A 21,668-nucleotide genomic window follows, 5' to 3' on the forward strand; every position below is an offset into this window, starting at 1 on the left:
TGAGGACAAAAAGATGAAGTTTGGAACCAGGTTACTGAGGGTGAGAGCAGAAATGTAATTCCAGGTTTATCTCGATCGAAAGCGCATACATTTACCTTCCCTGACAGATTTAGGTATTAGCCTCCGTTAGACCAACTGGGTTGTAATAGTTAATGGGTCTTGGAAAACTGCTCCTTAAGTACTGGAATATGGAAGCAGAGAGTTACCCATAAAATGTAAAGGAAAGGTTGGGATAAATGCAAGAAAATACACTCCTGATCTAACATATGTATGAAATGCATTGACCAGAAAGGTTTATCAGGCTGCAAACAGACCAACGAAGGCGTTTAATTTACAAAGATCATCAGTGTGTTTTTTAAGGAAGTTGATCCACCCTCTTAACTTTTCATAACAATTTTATAAAAGTTAAGCTCCAAGACCAGAGAATGTAGAACACTAGAAAGGGGAGTCAACCTAGCATTTCTTGGAATAGTGGCTGAAGTCTGTACAGTCATTTAAGATGCCTGAATGGGGGCGAGGGAGGGAGCTGGGTAAGGTCTTCAGGTCTTCAAGTTCACACACCAAGCAGTGACTACAGACACACAGACCCACACAGGTAATGGTATATGTAATTTCTGGGGTGCTTTAAGGTATTGTGAGGTCTCAAAAATGCACACATATTAAAAGTATTACTAAATTCAGATAGAGAATAACTTTCTGTGAGAAAATATAAGACCAATAGGTGCCTAGAGTACAAATACTAGAGTGGAAAGATTTTTCACTCTTCTTGGTGGCCCAGCACCTGGACCCTCTTCCTAGAGTCTTACAGGAGGCAAAGCCTGGGGAAGCAGCTTTCCCCACTGTTCCCTACAGCTAAGGCACTGGCACATGACCTAAGCTCAGACACACTCACCTGAGACATGAAATGAAGAGCTAGTGACCGAGGAAAGCGGGACTCAGGCTCCTTCTCGGGGGGGGGGGGGGGGGGGGGGGAGAGCAGTGGCCATGAGACCCAGCAGCTAGGGCAGCATCAAGTGGCGTGAACAACAGAGTGTGGTCCATGTCATGGTGTCTATTGCTTGGCTGTAGACCCCACACAATTCTCCAGTCTTCCCAGTGACTATGTGAGCCCCCCGCTGAATCCTTTCAATAAATTCCCTTTCACTTACATCAGCCAGAGTCAGTTTCTGCTGCTTCCAAGGGAAAACCTGACCGATGAGGCCTCCATGGGGCAGGAGGTGGGGGAAGAGGGAGCCGAACACAGGGCCCACGTTTTATTCCAACAACAAAGCACAAAGGGGTTAGTTAAACAAAACTAAGGTACAACTAGTTCCCATCACACAACATAGTTCTCATTGTTCACTAATTTTTCGCTGGTCTCTGTATGAAGACACTTCCTCTGCTTCTTCCAGCTTGCCAGCAGTTACTGGCCTAGCACTGAGCACACAGCAGTTGCCCCAGGGCCAGTGACTGAACTACTCTGGAAGTTTAAAGCACGAATTACCTGTCAACGCTCTTTCCTGGGAATACACACTACATGTAAACCAAAACCCCACTCAAAACACCTAACACCTATGAGGATTTGTAAAATCTAAGAAAAAATTTATCACATAAACATTCAGAAATGTGCTCTAGGCTAAAATCTCAACTTTCGATGGTGAAACTGGGTTACAAACAGTCTTTACACAATTTCAAAAAGTTCCCAATTGTGGTTCTTTAGTAAGAGTTCCTCTCTTTAGTTCTTCCTTTCTAAAGAGACAGGAAAAAAAAAGCCAACTCTCTTCAAACACACACTCCCCACCACCACACGCTCACACACAACGAAATGGAGACTGTGAAGAGAGGCAAGACCGTCCTCGGCCTGGAAATCAATCTGATTCTCTTTTATGTTGGTAAGGTCTTTTCTTTCCTCCTCCATTTTATTTAATCAATCGCTACTTCTCACCTAATGCATTTATAGTTTAAGCCCCTACGGATTAATTTTTAAATGTCTAATACTATGGAGATGGTCTTTTTCCCCCAAGAGAAACAGGTTAATAAAAGAACAGCTGAGAAAAAGTTTCAGATTAACCTCGAAAATTCCCTTTGCTGCCTTAGGGAAGAGCACCTCAAAAAACAAAAGACTGAAAATGTTCTTAAAATCGAATGTGCTGCGGGGCGCCTGGGTGGCTAGTCAATTAGGTGTCCAACTTTGGCTCAGGTCATGATCTCATGGTTTCTAGGTTTGAGCCCCGCTGGGGCCTCTGTGCTGACAGCTCGGAGCCTGGAAGCCTGCTTTAGATTCTGTGTCTCCCTCTCTCTCTGCCCCTCCCCGGCTTGCGTGTGCTCTCTCTCTCACTTTCTCAAAATTAATAAACATTAAAAAATATTAAAAAATAAACATTAAAAAATTTTTTTTAATTGCATATGGTCATCAACAATGTAGTTTCCATACAGGCAAACTCTCACCACACATGAGAGGCACTAAACAATATGTGCTGAATATTTTCAAAGAACAATGTTTCTGAAAAGCCAAACTGGTGCAAATTAAAAAGTACTTGTCATTTAAAAAAAAAAAAAAAAAAAAAGCTGTCATGGCTCCTTCCATACAGCATAACCATCTTATATCTATTTTTAAAATTCTGCCTATACTAGTTTTTGTCTAGGAAAGAGAAAGTGGCTTTAATAATTTATCTTATCAGAGTTGTGATAAAGCTAATAATCTCAGTTGCTCACAAAGTCTGGGTCATAGGACAGGGAAGGTGGCAAAGCTCTTAAAATTAATTTTTTTCTCATCTGTAAAGAAATAGATCAAAATGTTAACAGTGGTTATTTTGGGCAAAAGGACTATGGGTGATTTCAATAATATTCTGATTTTTTCCCCTAATCCACATATATGGCTTTCACAAACTATTTTCATTAGTGTTTTTTAAAAGAATTTTTTTTAACATTTATTCATTTTTTGAGAGACAGAGTGAGCGGGGGAGGGGCAGAGAGAGAAGGAGACACAGAATCCGAAGCAGGCTCCAGGCTCTGAACCGACAGCACAGAGCCCGACGTGGGGCTCGAACTCACAAACTGTGAGATCATGACCTGAGCCGAAGTCAGATGTGTAACCAACTGAGCCACCCAGGCTCCCCTTCATTAGTGTTATTTTAAACAAGAATCCTATCTTTTAAAGATATCCTCTGACAGATGTGAAGAGAGGATAACTAAGATTTACCTAAAATCACGTAGGAGCAAAGGACCAGGTCAGGGGAGAGACGGAAAACTTTGGGACAAAGAACAGCAGGGGTGTGTGCTAGCCTGCCACTTCTGCCTAAGCTTGAAATTCTCCATAATTAGTGTCGAAAATCAGTTTTCTATTTATTTTCCAGCTTGGATCACAGTAAACTGATCTTTTTTTATTCCCTCCACCAAGAAGATAAACTTTCAACCTTTTCAGCGGGTCCTGAGTTGAGAGAGAGACAGAGAGAGACAGACAGAATCCTATGGAACACGAGAATTCTTAAAGAGAGCTTCATAGGACCAGGCTTGCTGTGACCCGTTATCCAAACTTCTCTCTTTTGCAAAGATGTTGCTTAACTGGTGCAGGGGAGGGACGGCAGTTTCCTCACCAGTCAGGCGCTCACAGAGGAAACCGCTGACCGCTCTCGGCTCTCAGACTAACGGTGTAGAAGTCGGAAATCATTGGAGATACACAACGCCAAAGTTGCAAATATTTCTTTTTCCCTGGGGACTTAGTTCTCCAAAATGTTTAAAAGTCAGCTTCCCTTTTAAAATGCTACCTGAAAGGACTTCAAACTGTTACATCATGGCGGGTCCAGCTCCAAGTCAAATCCCCAGTACATATTGATGATTATACCTTGCGAAGTGTTTGTACTTCTAGGGGGCGCCTCTGAATAGGAGACGTGAGGTTCATTTACCAGACACAGGAGTGAATCCAATCCCTTAGCTGAAGACCAGTGAGAAGCCTGCTGCTTCTCCAGGTGACCTCCCCCTCTCATTCGGCCTACGCTCCCAGCTCATCTCAAACTGTACATATACTGAAATTAAAACATGGTGAGAACATATTTGCATCACAAATGCCAAGATTCAAATTTTAATTCCTCTTCTGGATTAAAGGTATAGGAAAATTGTTAAGTTAAAAAACAAAACAAAAGAAAACAAAACAAAACAAAAAGCCTGTCTGAAATTCAAGCCATCAGACCACTTGGATTACTTTTCTATTTCATTTACAGCAGGAAAGGACAAACTCAGACAAATAAGATCATCTGGAACACATAACCAGTTAGGTTAAAGACCTGGTTAAAGTCAGGCTAAAAACCTGCATGAATTCCAATTTGTTTCAACCAATACTGTTTTATGTAGGCCCTCCCTTACCCCAAAAGGGGTTCAGGCAGATCTTCCCATTTATAAACACCAGAGTGGTTTTCCACCTCACGGGCCCGAGATCAGAAGGCCAAGGTGGGGACCCAGCCAGCGTAACTTCGCCAAAGCGCATGGCAGAGAGCAGTAGACTGGGTGTGTGTCTGGTCCTAGCCCTGCTGACACCTGCTGAAATGCCCACAGTTATCTCTAAAATGGGCATCTAACGCCATGGGAACTGAAGTGGTGAGAACAGTGGCAGCAGAAATAGCCTCCTTTCATTAAGTACTTGTTAAGGCTTAGCCAAGGAAACATTCCTTATGCATCAATGGTCTCACTTAGACTTCATACTAACTCCACGAGCTGCATATACCGTCCTCACTCTGCTACACATCACAGAGCTAGGATCCAAACTCAAGTCTGTGCTCTTTATTACGACACTGTTCACTGAGCAAGATAGAAGCTACCGGGGACTACAAAGCAGGGCATCAGTGCCAGGAAGAAATCATGTCTGCTTAGCTGTGGCCAGGCTAGCTCATTAGGCCTCCGCTCAGTAACCGAATACCCTGTAGGCTAAGCCAGGGATGTATTTCAGCAGGTGTGCACCATTGTCTTTTATGTTTTCCGTAGGGACAACCAGGCTTTACAAAGGAATAATTGTGAAGTGCCATGAATTCTTAGCAATGCCAACCCCCACAAGGAAAAAAAAAAAAAAAAATCCCTCGTGCTCCTGTGTCCTGTGCCCAGTCATCAGCAGTGACACCTGCATTGAGGGGCTTTGATACCCATCACCACAGTGACTACAACACTGTGAGGCCAGGGGTACAGATAAGGAAACAGGCTCTGAGAGATCAAAGGAAAGCTTGTAACCACACTAGGAGTAAACACGGGACCCCAATTTCTGGACTCTGGATCTGCAGCCACCTCAGCCCGCAACGCTGATTTCACTGGCACCTCTCTGTCCTCAAGTAATCAGATGTCACAGCAAACCAGCAGGTGAAGGTCAGGAAATGTGGGGAGTCAGGAAAAGTGAGGACCACCAGGGTTTTATTAATACAGTCTTACTTGTGCTGAGAACAGGGAAAGAAAGGAATCTGTTTGGGGTTCCCTAGCCCCAAAATGTCAGTTAAATAAAAAAGCACAGGCAAAGGGAAGCGAGAAGCCCACTAAACATGGCTCATCTGCTTCTGCCCACAGGTGCTGCTTGTGAATGTATAGTCTCGGTCTCTCAACCACAGTATCTCGAAGTGGACCACACCCAAGAAGCCATAACCATTCAGTGTTCCTACTCCCTTGTGGGGTGCCCCGTAGAGCAACCAAGAAGCCTGTGGTTTCGCTATGGAGCTCACCAGCCGGAGAACCTCTGCTTGGATGGATGCACCAGCGATGCGGGCAAGTTCACAGTGAAGGAAGCCCTGACACAAAATCAGGTTTCCCTTACTGTGAACAGGGTGACTCTCAACGACAGTGCCATCTACATCTGTGGAATTGTCCTTCCCCTTTCAAAGGAACCAGGAGCCAAGCGGACCGGAGAAGGGACCATGCTGGTGGTGAGAGGTCAGTCAGCTGAGGCTTTGTTTGGCTCTTTAAATGCATGAAATTGCTTATATGTGGAGAGTAAGAGATAAATGTGCTAACTCGGTACACTAACCAGTGAAGGGCGTGATCTACCAAAGGGAAACTCGGGGTGATTAGCAAACAGCTTGTTCAGGAACTGGGCTGGCGCTGCGCCATCTAGAACAAAGCATAAGTGACCAATAAATTGGACCGGGGAAAAATATGCAATATGGAGAATAAACACAAATTTGAGGAGAGCCATGGGGAGACCTCCGACCTTACCCGTTCTGTAGGACAGAAGAACAGAAAGGGATCAGTGTGACTCTGGCTTCTTGAGATTTGCTAAAAACCTATGACCATTTCCTTTTTCAAGTGAGGATACTGAACCTAGCTATATCTTACAAATTAAGATATTAAGAAATTTCAGGAAAAAAGTTTCACCCGGAGAAGGGAAATAAATCCTTGACCTTTTTTGATCTCTTCCCTTAAAAAGGACTCTCGTGTGATCACTGAGATCACTAAAATACTAACTCAAAATCAACAAGCCTTATGGTTTCAAAATAGGACTTTAGGGACACCCTGAGATCATCCTGTATTATAATCCCTGCTTTTAATTGGTGTTCTAATGGGCTTTTGGTATCTCCATTGTCATTTAACCTTAGTTTATTCTCACCTATAAGATAAATTATAAATGAGTTAACAAACACAAAGCACTTTCAATGTTGCTTGGCTTATAGCAAGTACTCAATAAATGTCAGCTACAGATATTAAAACAAATACACAAGTTTGGAGATTTGTGTGTGTGCAGTGTATCTCACTGCATTAGTCTTCTATTAAAAATGTTAGCCAAAACTAAAAACAGTTTGTAAAGAGATAGAAGGTCTCAAAACTGCAAGCTCATGTGAAAAGAGATTCTTCTCTAGGAAGAAATGAAAGTATTGCTAAGAAATGAAAATATTGCTAAGAGAGACCTGGCAATTTCCTGCCTTTTCTACCAAGCTCCTAATTTAGCCCTTGAAACATTTTTTTGAAATTTTACAGATATGCTTAATTTGTTAGTTTCACAACAAAAATGTATGTTATACAAACCGAGTTCACAGGATGAGCACCTATGGCATATTTAGTTAAAAAGTGCAGGTTATTCAGATAAGTTACAAATCTAATTGTATTTTGTGCTTCAAAAATCAGGTAATTGAAGACATGGCAGGTTACTCTCTCTCTACCTAGAGCATGAGATACTTGCAAGGAGAGAGAAAATCAGATTGTGAAAATGAATTCAATAATTCTACTTCCAAACTTTATTAGAAAGAAGGGGCACATATAACAATGTGTCTTTTAAGGATGTAGTAAGCCCTAAGATCCTCAGTGTATGGCCTTATCAGGTCCTTTCGCAGACTATGCTATTCCGTTATGTATACTAAACAGTTCAAGGTTATAAACGTCAGCATTAACAACTGCATAGCAAAATATCTTAACTCCATGAACAGACTGTTGGTGACACTCGTACATCATTTCTACCAAAAGAAATGTTAAATGCTCTTGAACTGTCCTGAAATGTTTACCTAACTTCACATAATGGGCTATATAAAATGCTATATTCTTAGCATTATGACAAGTAATTAATTGAATTTAAATTTTTTTTTAGTTTTCAAAATGAGAAACAGTTTTGGTATAACACATTTGAAGAACTGATGAACTGGTTTTAATTAAATATACCTGAGTATCTTTTGAATTAAGAGACCCTGAATAAATTTTTACACGAACAGTCAGAGCAAGCAAGTTCATGTCTTATCTCTAACACTTGTAGCTCCCGTTGTACTTTATATGTGTGTTTGCAATAGTATGTTTCAATAGTGACTCTAGTTCTTTGTTTCTGTAGTTAACAAAGAAATGAAGGGACTCCACAGTCTCCTGATAGCTGTTCTATCACTGCTCTCTATCTACATGACTGTTGTTCTCGGGATCTTCGTGGTCCTCTCCAAAGTAAGTCAAATTTCCTTGCTCTAGATGTCCCTGTAGCCTTGAATATTATCATAAGGAAATAATTTTCACCTCTCCACACGTGAGGCTCAGAATTAGCTTACCTAATTAATTAACATCCTCCTGTACATCTGCAGGAAACACCACCTGCAGGAGTAGTCTATAGAAGTGTAAATTTTCATCACTGAAGTTATTATTAACTGGAGTACACAACTTACAATGTTTCCTCTTTACAACCAGTAATATGGGAATAAGAGATCCTTCTTTATAACTATCTTATATGCTATCTTTCTGCTGGGGAGCATTACACTTATCTTAAAAAAGCCTAAGAATAGCCTTTAAGAGCAAAAAGGGGTTAACAAAGAAGCTGCCTTAAAATACTTTTAAAAGGCCTGAAGGTTTTGAGGAGGCTGGCTAGTCATATAAGAGGGGGTACATATGTGTTATATTAGGATTACTACAAATCCTATAATCAACATCAGTTTGAGTTATTAGTATAATAAAAGCATCTCAGAAATGCTTTGTAGAAGTTAACTCTTACTGTATATCATTTAAATATTAAGTTAGTTTAATCTTAATACGGTATGAGATATCTGCCACAACTGTTTTGAGTGCATAAAGTGTCTGATAAGACTTTCCTTTTCCTCTTGACAGTCAAAATCTAACTCTCTAAGAAACAAAGAAACAGAAGACTCACAAAAGGTACAGACCAATGCTTGTCAAATACCTTTAAAATGGTGGTTGGTTGTAACTATTTCAAACCCACAATAATTAAATACAGAGAACATCATGGTAACTTTCAACCACAGATACCATTTCTTTTCTTTTTTTAAAATATTTTTATTTATTTTTGAGAGGGGACAGAGAGAGGATCCAAAGAAGACTTTGCACTGATATGGGGCTTGAACTCACCAAGTGTGAGATAATGACCTGAGCCGAAGTTGGACGTTTAACTGACTGAGCCACCCAGGCACCCCAGATACCACTTCTTTCTTTTTTTAATTTCTTTTTTTAATGTTTGTTTATCTTTGAGAGAGAGGGAGAGACACAGCATGAGCAGAGGAGGGGCAGAATGTGACGGAGACACAGAATCCAAAGCGGGCTCCAGGCTCTGAGCTGTGAGCACAGAGCCCGACGTGGGGCTCGAATTCACTGACAGCGAGATCACAACCTGAGCTGAAGTCAATCACTTAACCAACTGAGCCAGCCATGTGACCCCACACTAGATACCACTTCTTATTACTGAGAAACTCGAGGATAATCTCAAGTGGTAAACTAGGATTTAAATTAGATTATTCTCAACCACAAACCCTACCTCACATACTCAGAATACAAAAGTTAATGGGAAGTACAGACGTGCTGGGGGTGGAGGGTTATTTCCTCAGACTGGAGGCAATAACGAAAGAAAAAGTTCAGAGGATGTACAATAATAATCACTTCTAGTCCTAAGAGAGACAGGCATTTTTTTTCTCATTTGTGTTTATAGAAGAGTGCTTGGCGTATTTTTCAGGAAATTGCTCAAGAACTATATAATAAGAGACACGTGGAAACAAGACAATAATCTATAAGTGTAAAATATCACAAAGATGTAATGCAGATATAAAGCATATATATCTGTTTGGCTAAAAGAGCTAAGCTGCCAACGAGCTGTCAATAATCATGTTTTCCTATAGAGTAGGAGTCTGAAAGGGACTTTCACATATGATGCATGTTTATAGAGAACATGTTTTGATAAATACATAACAAAGGACATTTGCCACAGTATTAAATACAGACCAGGCTGGCATCTTAGTAACATGGAATCTTTCAGAAACACAGTGGATACAGGCAGTGTTTTCGATTCAGACAAGGATGCTTTTGTGGATTCCGAGACCCTTTGTACAATATCTTGCATGCAGTAGTGGGCAGTAAGTTCCAAACATTTGGAACTTGGGTCAAATTATACAGAAAACACTACTAGTAAGGCAGAAATAAGTTCACATTAGAAAAGATGAGCTGGGGGCGCCTGGGTGGCTCAGTCGGTAAGTGTCCGACTTCGGCTCAGGTCACGATCTCGCGGTTGACGACTTCAAGCCCCGTGTCAGGCTCTGTGCTGACAGCTCAGAGCCTGGAGCCTGCCTGGAATTCTGTGTCTCCCTCTCTCTCCGCCCCTCCCCGCTCATGCTCTGCCTCTGTCTCAAAAATAAATAAACATTAAAAAAAATTTTTTTAAAGATGAGCTAATGAAAGTAAAAATTAAGTATTTCTTCAGTCTAAAGGATTGGAGTGGCAAGAACAAGCATTTATGTTATCTATAATACATCCAACAGTGTCCCTTTAAAGTCCCATATAACAGGTTTTTCAAACAAGATGCTGTTTGAGTGCTAGCAGAGCACATACTCAGTTTCCACAATGCACAGTCAGGCTGCTCAGATTTCAATTAAAATGTAGACAAAACAATGAACGTATACACTACTAAGGATTTTTCCTCCTAAACAGGAACCAAGAGGGCAAATTAAGAGCCTGATACCAGGTGGTTTTTTTTTTTTTTTTTATCCAAACTTTTAAAAAGGATTTTCATTCAGGAGAGAATACAGTCCAAGTAGTCATTTCATACTTCAGTGTGTATACAAATACATCAAGAAATGGTCTCATTAGGGGCACCTGTGGGGGCTCAGTCAGTTAAGCATCGGACTTCAGCTGAGGTCACAATCTCACGGTTCATGAGTTCAAGCTCCGCATTGGGCTCTGTGTTGAGAGCTCGGAGCATGAAGCCTGCTTCAGATTCTGTGCCTCCCTCCCTCTCTGCCCCTCCCCAACTCCCACTCTGTCTCTCTCTTTCTCTCAACAATAAATAAACATTAAGCAAAAATAAAATAAATAAATAAAATAAAATAAAATAGAGATGGTCTAATTACCTAAGACACCACTCTGAATAATTATAAATGCCTGTTCACTCTTTTCTTGCTGAGGCTGGAGCATCTTTTTCTGCAAACAGGGAAAGATAAGTGTCCTGAAGACAAGTCTAGAAGTGAGTATTGTAAGCCAGGGCTCTCACAAAAGCATGTGAACAAGAAAATTAATTTTCAACAGAGCACAGAAGAACATCAGTGTAGCCCAGACTGGAAAACACTACAGGCCAGACAACCCTGTTACTTCAACAACAACATTGACAATAAAAATGCAATGAATGGAATCTTAATACACTTAACAAAATATAACAAAGAATGAAAAATGCTTAAAAAGAAAAGAAATTTGATTTTCAGTTCCCAAATCTTACTCTAAATACAGGGACACTAGTAACTGGACCTTTAAGATTACTGGAGGGTACTTGGGACACAGAATGCAAGAGGGCATAGTAGTTTGTGTTGCTTGCAGTGGGGCATCATTGGTTATATAATCATAATTATGGCTTATTATTTACTATTGTAGGAGAAAGGCAACACTTATGAATAAAGAAGAGCACTTTCTAACATGAAAAGCCACAGAAATGTTTTAATTTTCAATGAAGTCACTGAAAATCCAAATCCAGAAGCCGTGGCAGTGTTAATGGACACACAGGGCTTTACAAAAACAATCATAGGTAAATGGAAAAGATAATTACCTAGAAGGAAGAATGCCACAGTACAAGAAAATTATCATTAGCAGTAATTACCAAAACTAAAACCCTACAAAATACAACTGAAAAATACTTTCCTAATTTGCCAGGAGAATTGAGTAGTCTAACATTTTTTTTTAATTATTTTTTTTTAACGTTTATTTATTTTTGAGACAGAGAGAGACAGAGCATGAACGGGGGAGGGGCAGAGAGAGAGAGAGGGAGACACAGAATCGGAAGCAGGCTCCAGGCTCTGAGCTGTCAGCACAGAGCCTGACACGGGGCTTGAACCCACAGACCGCGAGATTGTGACCTGAGCTGAAGTCGGACGCTTAACCGACTGAGCCACCCAGGCGCCCCAAGTCTAACATTTTAAAAACTTCCATTTTCATAACACATATCCTGTATTTGTTTCATTCAACATACGAGATGCGTGATGACCGTTACCCTAAAGATTAGAGGACACACTACATCCCTCTGTCCTGAGTGGAAGAACTGTCTTTGTGAGTGTGATAGTGATGGGCCAATTAAGACTAAGCTGGGAGGGAGGGAAGAAGATGGAAGCGAGATGTCAAAATCGTAATTAGAGAAACCATCTTAAAAAAAAAAAAGAAAGAAAAGCCATCTTGAAAAGTACCCTGGAGCAAGTATTATTTCTTCTGGTAGAGAACAGAGTAAGAAAATGAGCTAAAATATAGAAGATCCAACGCAGAAGGTTAGACAGAAAACCTCAGAACCTCAGAACAAATAAGCCACAACCAACCCTAGGTGTCAGTGTTGTGCCAAGTAACAGCACCAGGGAAGCAGTGGGCAAGGCAATACTGATTTTTAACTGATTTAGGAGGGAAAGATTCGATAAGGGGTGGGGTACAGCGAAGATATTTATGGAATCATTACCATCTCACTGAGAAAACATGCTATGGATGGTTCTTTGAAAGCTACCTCATTGTAGAAATCTATTTTAAGTACCCACATGTGTACATCTGTTATTAAAAATGCATTATGATCTGTTTTTATTTCATTAAAGTGTTTCTTTTAAAGTGGTATTAAGTGAAGTGTATTCTATTTTTAAAACCCAGACAGAATTTTAAAATATTTTAAAAGCACTTGGGTACCTCAGTTGGTACAATTCTTGATTTTGGCTCAGATCATGATCTCATGGTTTGTGAATTCGAGCCCAGCATTGGGCTCCATGGTGACAGTACAGAGCCTACTTGGGATTCTCTCTTTCACCCTCTCTCTCTGCCCCTCCCCTGCTCACATACGTGCACGCTCTCTCTCAAGAATAAATTAAAAATAAATAAATAAAATATTTTAAGAACCCTTTGAAAATGTTTTGCAATGATGGCTTCAATCAGTGGTCTCCAACATATGTAATCACATGTGCCAGGAAAAAATGGAAAGCGAGCAGGAACACATAAACTCTTTTTGTGTGTTTGTATATGTACGTGTGAATGCCTATGTTGTATACTTGTGTATTGGGTATAGTGTGTACATGTATGTGTGCATATATGTGTAACTTATACACAAAAGTAGAAATTAAAATGGCATAAAAGTCCTATTAATAGACATGTTAATATTTTCTTCCTATAACCCAAAATAAACAGTCTTGTGTTCTCCTGGGTGTATAGCCCCACTTTGAGACCACTGACCTGGATGAAATAAATGAATTTCTAAGCTACATGGCAAAAAAAGGTAAGCATTATCTAGGTGAATAGAAAGAGGTGGATTAGAGAATTTACTTTTCCTTTCTGGGAGTCCTTACATTTTGGTACTCCCAGGGCTGAAAATCTGCTGTTCTTTGTGTAACTTAATGAGAAGACAAAATCCCTGAGCTACATCAGTATTTGATTTAGAAGGAGCCTTACCCAACACAAGCAAGGGCTGTGTCTCCAAGATTGTTGTTGAAGCTCAAATTCAGAATACGTTCTCCTTTGGAAAAGTAGTTACATTCCCTCAGGTCATACATCACAGTGAATGATGTATATATTAATATCATCCTTTTATTCACCCATGTAACCAACAACAGCTGTTAGGTGCTACACTATTTTTTTTTAAATTTTTTTTTTTAACATTTATTTATTTATTTATTTATTTTTTTTTTCAACGTTTATTTATTTATTTTTTTGGGGACAGAGAGAGACAGACAGAGCATGAACGGGGGAGGGGCAGAGAGAGGGAGACACAGAATCGGAAACAGGCTCCAGGCTCTGAGCCATCAGCCCAGAGCCTGACGCGGGGCTCGAACTCACGGACCGCGAGATCGTGACCTGGCTGAAGTCGGACGCTTAACCGACTGCTCCACCCAGGCGCCCCAACATTTATTTATTTTTGAGACACAGAGAGACAGAGCATGAACGGGGGAGGGTCAGAGAGAGAGGGAGACACAGAATCTGAAACAGGCTCCAGGCTCTGAGCAGTCAGCACAGAGCCTGATACGGGGCTCGAACCCACGGACAGTGAGATCGTGACCTGAGCCAAAGTCAGACGCTTAACCGACTGAGCCACCCAGGCGCCCCGGTGCTACACTATTATATAGTCAAAGGCCTTTCTTTCATGCCACCCTTGGATCACACTGACCTTGTCCTTCCCTAATCCCACCTTGTTCACACTCTCCTGCTTTTGCATGTGCTGTTCTCTCTGCCTGGTAAAATACTTCCAAGATACAAACACAGCTCAAATGTCACCTCCTACATGAAACCTACCATAGCCTCCCCTAGCTCTTAATGGGTCTTTCCTTCTCTAAACCCAGAGTACTCTGTCACATTTCTTATCAGATTATCCTGCCATTGTCTGCTTACATTTATCTTCTGTATGATTCTTCAAGTATCTTAAGACCAGAAGCAAGTTTTACATTATCTTTGTATTTCCACTGCCTAGTGTTCGTTGCCTGGTAAAAACTAGACTCTCCAACACCTTTATGTGAAAACAACTGAACGCTGTTTCTATAGAAAAATATTTTTTCAGCCCGTCAACTGAGATATGAAGCACACTTCACTCCCTGGCCATCGATCCTCTCACCCCTCTCCATAAGCAGTGTTTGTTGAATCCCTGGCAATATTAATTTTCCTACTAGCTGAGCATCCAGGCTTTTCACTGGAAAAAATTAAGCTACAGCTTTCTGTTCAGCTTTGAGTTTCCCATGGCAGTGAAAGCCATGGGAAGAAGAATAATACTGAAAGAAATCCCAACAAGAGGGAAACAACAAAGACGTGCTTCTAGTGTCTACACACTACCCTCTAGACAAGAGCACTTAAACTACATACCAAAAGATGTCAGCAGGATTTTCAGAATAAGTAATTTCTTTTTCTCTACTACATAAAACCTGGGTGAACTGGAGACCCTGGCTAACAGGCATATAGTTAAGTCTCTGTGGAGTCAAGTCACATGAGGCGATGAAGAATGCACACTCTGAGACAAAGTTACAATGAGGACATCAAGGGCGCCTGGCTGGCTTAGTCGAAGAGCATGAGACTCTCAATCTCAGAGTCGTGAGTTCAAGCCTGGGTGCAGTTAAATGAATAAATATTACAATGTATCAAACTGTGATTATTATTTTAAAAGGGAGAGATCTCAAGTAGGTCTGAAGGACACTGATGAACACTGCACACTAAAGGCCTGCTGAACAAATAGGATCAATAAAGCCACAGACAAAAATGAAGTAACAGAACAGAATGGGATGAAAGAAGTCTAACATGTATAAAATATCAACATTGACACAGATGCGGTGGGGCCCTATCCCATAAATGAGATTATTTAATACTCACAACAAACCCCAACGCAAGCGTTAGCCCCGCTCTCACAGATGAAACACTAACCTTAATGAGAGGCCCGTGTTTCAAACAGGGCCAGTCCTCAAAGCCCAGGCTTTTTCTGTGGAACAGTCCTATCAGTCTTGCTTATTTCTATTTAGACTTTTGGGAGTTGTAAGACTAAAAATGTCAAATTTAACCAGAACAATGACCCTAAAAGAAAGTGAGAAAGTTGCCAAAGGCTACTTCTCCAAAGGCACAGGCCTAACTGCTTTCACAGGAGAATTCTACCAAACTTTGCAAGAACAGAGAGCCACATGCAATTTAAACTGTGCCAGAGCACAGAAGAAAAAACTTCCCAATAACTTTTTACAAAGTCAGCAGAACACTGATACCAAAACATGACAAAGATAACATTTTCCAAATAAATAAAATATCAGATAGATATAATATTTCTATTTAAAATTTTTGTAGGTACAACCCACTGATGCATTACAAGACCATCCCATCTAAGCCCAGAAATGCAAGGGTGGATATGTATTATACAAGTACTATTAATTTAACAAGTCAAAGGAGAAAAAACAGAATGACTATCTCCACAGATGATGAATATACAGGTAACAAAATTCAACAGCAATTCCTGACTTTTAAGCTCTTAATAAAACAAGATTTAAAAGAATATATATTTCAAGTCAATCAACAGCAATCTCAAGCCAAAAGACAGCATCACATGTAAAGCAGAAATATTCTCATTAAAGTAAAAAACAAGACAAAAACGCCCACCATTTTAAAAAACATTTTCTGGAATTAACTACCAATTCACTGAGTAGGGGGGAAAGTCTAAAAATGAAAAGGAAGTAGCAAAATCATTTGTAGATGCATCAAGGAAACGCAAGAGAATCAGTAGAGAAGCTACCGGAAACACTAAAATAATTCAACAATCTAAACCGATTAAAAAATTAGTACATACACAAAAATTCAATTGCTTATGTTATGTACACCTACCATTCACTCTAAAATATGATGGAAGAGCCCTTTGCAACAACATGGATGAAACTGGAGGGCATTATGGTAAGTGAAATAAGCCAGACACAGAAAGGCAAATACTGCATGATCTCTGATCTCACTTATATGTGGAATCTAAACAAGTCAAACTTGAAGAACCAGAGACTAGAACAATGGTTGCCTGGGGCTGGAGGGTGGGGAAAATGGGGAGATACTGGTCAACGGTCACCAACTTCCAGTTATGAGTAAGCTCTGGGGATCTAATGTATAGCATGGTAACTATAGTTAATAATACTACACTGTACACCTTAAGTTTGCTGAAAGAATTGATCATTTCAGTGTTATGACACACACACAAAGGCTATGTGAGGTGATGGATGTATTAATTAATTTGTAGTAATAACTTCACAACACACAGGTATATTAAATTATCATGCTGTACACCTTAAAAACATCCAATTTTTGTGCTCGCTTCGGCAGCACATATACTAAAAACATCCAATTTTTATTTGTCAATTTCCCAAAAAGCTGGGAAAAAATTTAAGAGTTACAATAATGATAGAAGGAAAATTTCTATTTAACAATATCACACACACAAACACACCATTAGAATAAATCTAACAAAAACTGTGCAGGACGTTTATGAAGAAAAACTTATGTTACTAAGGAAATTAAAGAATTCAGGGTGCCTGGGTGGCTCAGTTGGTTGGGCGTCCGACTTGGGCTCAGGTCATGATCTCGTGGTCCGTAAGTTCAAGCCCTGCGTCAGGCTCTGTGCTGACAGCTCAGAGCCTGGAGCCGGCTTCGGATTCTGTATCTTCTTCTCTCTCTGCCCCTCCCCAACCCAGACTCTGTCTCTGTCTCAAAAGTAAATAAACATTAAAAAAATTTTTTTAAATGAGACACACCCTACTACTAGCTAGGAAGACTCAATATTCCCTAAATCAATCCATAAAATTTAAACTAGACCAACTAGTGCTGAAGTTGATCTGTTAAATAAATAAGCCAAGAAAAATCTGCAAAGGAACTAATGAAAGGGGGCTAATGCTATGACATTAAAGTGTAGGATAAGCTTGGGCCCCCTGGGTGGCTCAGTCAGTTAAGCATCCAACTCTTAATTTCTGCTCAGGTCATGATATTTCGGTTCGTGGAATTGAGCCCCTTGTCAGGCTCCTAGCTGTAAGTGCGGAGCCCGTTTGGGATTCTCTCTCTCTCCCTCTCTCTCTGCCCGTCCCCCGCTCATGCTTGCTCATACATGTGCGCTCTCTCTCTAAATAAATAAATATATTTTTTTAATGTATGATAAGCTACAGTAATTAAAATAGTTGGGTACTGGCATACACGGAAGGAAACATCTTAATAGAACCAAATCCATAGGGGACTTCAGTCTATTATAAAGGTCGAGTTTCAAAGCACTGGGGAAAAGAGGACTATTCAATAAATGGGTTAGGATTGCAGGCTAGCTATCAGGACAACTCTTTCACAAGCAGTTTCACTCCTAGAAATGGACTGTACAGAAAACCTTACACCTGACTTCCTTCAGTTTTTTTTTTCTATGTCACCCTCTCAGTAAGGCCTTTCCCTGAGTATCCTCTTTAAAATTATAGCACCCAAACCCAACCCCCAATTCCAGATGCCCCGTTCTTGCTTTTATTATTTTCTCCCTAACATTTATCACCAACAGCATGCCATTTGCTTCCTGTCTTCCTCACTAGAAGGCAAGCTCCATGAGCGCAAGGATATTTACATGCTTTCTACGTACTGTATCTCCAGCATCTAGGCACTCAGTAAACACTTTCTAAATGAATGAAGATATTTTGTGGCATAAGAGCAGTCAACACCAATTCCCTTCCACCTTCTTTGCAAGTTTACCCAACAATGTAAATATGCTGAGGGCAGACGACTCCCTTCCAGACCGAGAGAGTGCATCGTGACTGTTCTATGCCCCTGACCAGTTGCTGGCTGAGCAGGAACATGTGCCCCATCCTTGCCAACGGGTCCTAAAGTGATGGGAAGATTTCTGGGGAAGGTTTCCCTCACTTAAAAAAAAAAAAAAAAAAAAGATGTGTGGGGATCCTCTCTTTTCAAGACTTTGTCATGCCTACACAGGACACTTGGCACTGTATCTGCCACTTTGCAATTTTTTTTTAATGTTTATTTATTTTTGAGACAGAGAGAGAGAGCATGAACAGGGGAGGGGCAGAGAGAGAGGGAGACACAGAATCCAAAGCAGGTTCCAGGCTCCGAGCTGTCAGGACAGAGCCCGACGCGGGGCTCGAACTCACGGACCGTGAGATCATGACCTGAGCCGAAGTCTGACGCTTAATCGACTGAGCCACCCAGGCGCCCCTGACACCTTGCAATTCTGAGGGGACTATCACCACACTGAAGATGAAGAAAAGAAAGCAACCTCTCAATTTCAATAGAGCAGCTGTATCACAGAATTAACACAACCATGCAACCATGGAACTGCTTTTCTAAAATAAACTCTTATTTTTTAAAAGCAATTTGGGTTGCTCCTTCTGTTTCTTAAAGCAGAAAGCATTCTGGTACATACTTACACATGTGAAAAGACCTGCCTATGAGTGTTCATTTCACTATTATTTATAAAGCAAACTGCTGGTCCCTAAAAGTACATCAAAAGGGGCCTCCTCAAGGAAAGTTCTACACCCAGTGATGTGCTGGTAAATGTTTACCAGCCAGCTTGGAGAAAGGAGAGGCTATCATAGTATTTGCCAATTTCCAAGACCTTAGTGCTCCCATTGACCACTCAGTGGTCACTTTCAATAACAGCCATGTTTAAAAACCAGTTCACTAAATTCACAATGTAACAATCTGCTCTCATGAGCCAGTAAAACTGACTCCAACATACCATTGTTTATATCCAGACCATGATGCAGGTACATATGAGCCGATAAGGAACAATTTCCTAGATACACTTAAGTGGAAAAAGGCAACAAAAGTATTTACAGTGGGGTTTAATAATATAATCATTTTTTTCATGTGTAGTTATATTTACATAGATGATCTTTAAAAGAATATTCGAGAGACCTGAGCAAGATTGTGGAACTGGCTGCTTGAACTCTTTTTACCATGACTTATTTTTTTATAAAATTATACTTTTTAAAAAATTAAGCATGCCACTAAATTTTCATTTTTGCAATATAATTGTCTTTTTATCTACTCTTCCCTTATTTGATGCTTAGAACAATTCTCACATAGATTTAATGACCCCATAACCAAAACTGGGTCAGGAAACCAAATAAATGGAAATTGAAATTAGAAAGATGCAGTTTACATTTTTTCCAAATTAACCTACGAAACAAAATTGCAGTGACAGGACTTAAAGACAAATCAAAAAAGTGCAAAAAATAATTTCATCTACAATTGCTTTTTGTTGAAATATAAATTGGGCCAAGTATGCAAAGCACACTCCTATTTCCTTAAAACAGCCCAGTATTCACGAACTCACACACACAACAAGGTCACTTTGCAGCTCACAGTCCTCACATTGTGTCACATGGAAATCATCAGGATCTAATTAGTGACTTAAAGAAAGGAAGCAATAACGGAGTGCCGTGGAGCAATATGCAAAATGGATAGGTCAATAAAGGCCACCCACAGCAAAAAAGCTTCTTGTACTCAGGTTTGCTACACGTCATGTGCCAGATTCCCGGGACTTAGTAGGCAAGTGCACGTCCACAACCAGGGAGCTTGTTTTCAGGCCTTACTGGGGACTGCTCTCTTGTGCAGTTGGATTTCCTCTCAATTTTTAGTGTGAGAAACACAAGGAAATAAAATTCATGGTTAGATTAATGTTTCTTCCCCTGCTCTTCCACCTCCTGCTATGCCAGGAAATAGCACTAAAATTCTATCATGTGGTTGCCCAACAGGACACAGGAAACCAGGGCCTTATAATCTGATGACTAGTGATTGCAATGCAGAGATGGAGCTAAGGCTTAATTACACAGGGAACAGCACTGACAAGTCAGGTTGCTGAATTACCAAGGACATTTCCTAGGATCCTCACTGTACTGCACGTACACACATACACACACACACACACACACACACACACACACACACAAACTTACACATGCATACACGCTATATGGGCACTCAAACTGAAAGCAATTTTTTCTTTACCACGACCAGGTGATTCACCAACAGGAATTGTTTGATCTGGTCTATCTGCACTCCTTCCCACCCTCCTATGTCTAAAGAATTCTGCATTTTCCCCATCATGAACAAACATCTAAAATCATTTGGAAATGTTAAAACAAGCATTTAATCTGAAGGGACTAAGACCTGAGGGGGCTAAAAATAAGGACAAGAAGAAATAAAGGAGCAAGTCAAATCCATGGTTATAAGCAAACATGAATATTATTCCTTAAGACAGATTTTCACGGATATTTGAGAACTATGAAGCTTATGAAATATTAATGCAGGTCTTAAAAATGTCTGCAGGCTCTTAGAGTTTTTGAACCCAAGGCTGAACCAGGCAGTAAAATGGAAAAACTAAAGATTTTCAAATATTACCATGTATTACTTAATAAATAGTTTTTGTATTACTGCACATTATTAACTAATGAAAATGCAAAGGAGAGGCTTAAAATCATAACTTCCAACAAGACCTGAAATGCAAACCACGTGAGCTAAAACCATGAGTTAATGTGGCTACTACCAGATCACAGTAAATATGAAGTAATACGAAATCAAACCATTTCTTTTAATACATTCTTCACTCGGGATTGTGGAAGAGCAAGACTCTGCAACCAAAAACCCAATGTCATACAAAGAAAGGACACATGCTGGAACACAAATGGTCTTCACGAGGGTAAAACAGGTAATGGCATTTACCATTTTTCGAGTCTGGAACAAGAGATGTAAAATACAAAACAGCTGTGGCACTCGACAAGTATATCCAGGTACATTAAAAGGCATCACTCATTTCTTGGCTCAGCTTCTAAGCTGATAAACAAATGGCTGAGGCTCCATTTCAGAACAGAAAATATGGCCACATTTTAGGTTTTCAATTCCATGCAAGCAGACCCAGCTGGGTACTCACTATTACCACTGCAAAGGGGACACCAGGTTCTACAAAATCCACATTAATATGAACATTAACCAAGGTGATGTTGTGCATGGGTTAACCATATTCCTTTAAATTCCAGGCTATTCTAAGAAAACAGAATCACAAATACCAAAAGACATCTATGTTGGGTAGGAAATGACTTGACCACACTTACCGTTTTCCACATAGGGATGAAAGGGTAAAACCAGGGCAAGGATAACCCTGCCTCTAGTGGGCTCCAAGACGCTTCTGATATCTTTTAACAAAGTCAGGGGCTGATCACAGCGGTCCAGCAAATTCAAGCAGCTGATGACATCATACTGGAACCCTGTATTCTGCCATTCATTTATACCAAGCACTCTAAAAACATCAGAAAGAACTTGATTGATATAAACGC

At 40.3% G+C, this 21,668-nt stretch overlaps 2 protein-coding genes across 4 annotated transcripts in view; one reads left to right on the forward strand and one right to left on the reverse strand.

Moving 5' to 3' along the window:
* The window catches only part of METTL9 (methyltransferase like 9), a 49,553-nt gene that overhangs the window by 845 nt on the left and 27,040 nt on the right, over positions 1-21,668 (reverse strand). The window contains 1 exon segment of the mRNA XM_042922294.1: positions 21,447-21,631. Coding sequence (XP_042778228.1) covers positions 21,447-21,631 — 185 coding nt within the window.
* Positions 1,791-11,637, forward strand: IGSF6 (immunoglobulin superfamily member 6). 3 transcript variants are annotated; one of them, XM_042922297.1, is made up of 5 exons: positions 1,791-1,871; positions 5,524-5,883; positions 7,763-7,866; positions 8,518-8,565; positions 11,275-11,637. In XM_042922297.1, the coding sequence occupies exons 1-5, from the start codon at positions 1,805-1,807 to the stop codon at positions 11,296-11,298; spliced, it is 603 nt and encodes a 200-aa protein (XP_042778231.1). In that variant the 5' UTR covers positions 1,791-1,804; the 3' UTR covers positions 11,299-11,637. The 3 variants fall into 3 exon arrangements, with proteins under 3 accessions (XP_042778231.1, XP_042778229.1, XP_042778230.1); XM_042922295.1 differs by lacking the exon at positions 11,275-11,637 and having other exon boundaries at positions 8,518-8,748; XM_042922296.1 differs by lacking the exon at positions 11,275-11,637 and having other exon boundaries at positions 7,772-7,866; positions 8,518-8,748.

The sequence above is a fragment of the Panthera leo genome, chromosome E3, assembly GCF_018350215.1.
Source record: "Panthera leo isolate Ple1 chromosome E3, P.leo_Ple1_pat1.1, whole genome shotgun sequence".
NCBI lineage: Eukaryota > Metazoa > Chordata > Mammalia > Carnivora > Felidae > Panthera > Panthera leo.

Excerpts from the sequence above, each read along its gene's own strand:
- IGSF6 (XM_042922295.1), top strand. The coding sequence starts at position 1,805 with ATGGAGACTGTGAAGAGAGGCAAGACCGTCCTCGGCCTGGAAATCAAT. Across the intron at positions 5,884-7,762 it reads GACCATGCTGGTGGTGAGAG|TTAACAAAGAAATGAAGGGA; the intron begins GTCAGTCAGCTG and ends TTGTTTCTGTAG. Across the intron at positions 7,867-8,517 it reads TCTTCGTGGTCCTCTCCAAA|TCAAAATCTAACTCTCTAAG; the intron begins GTAAGTCAAATT and ends TCCTCTTGACAG.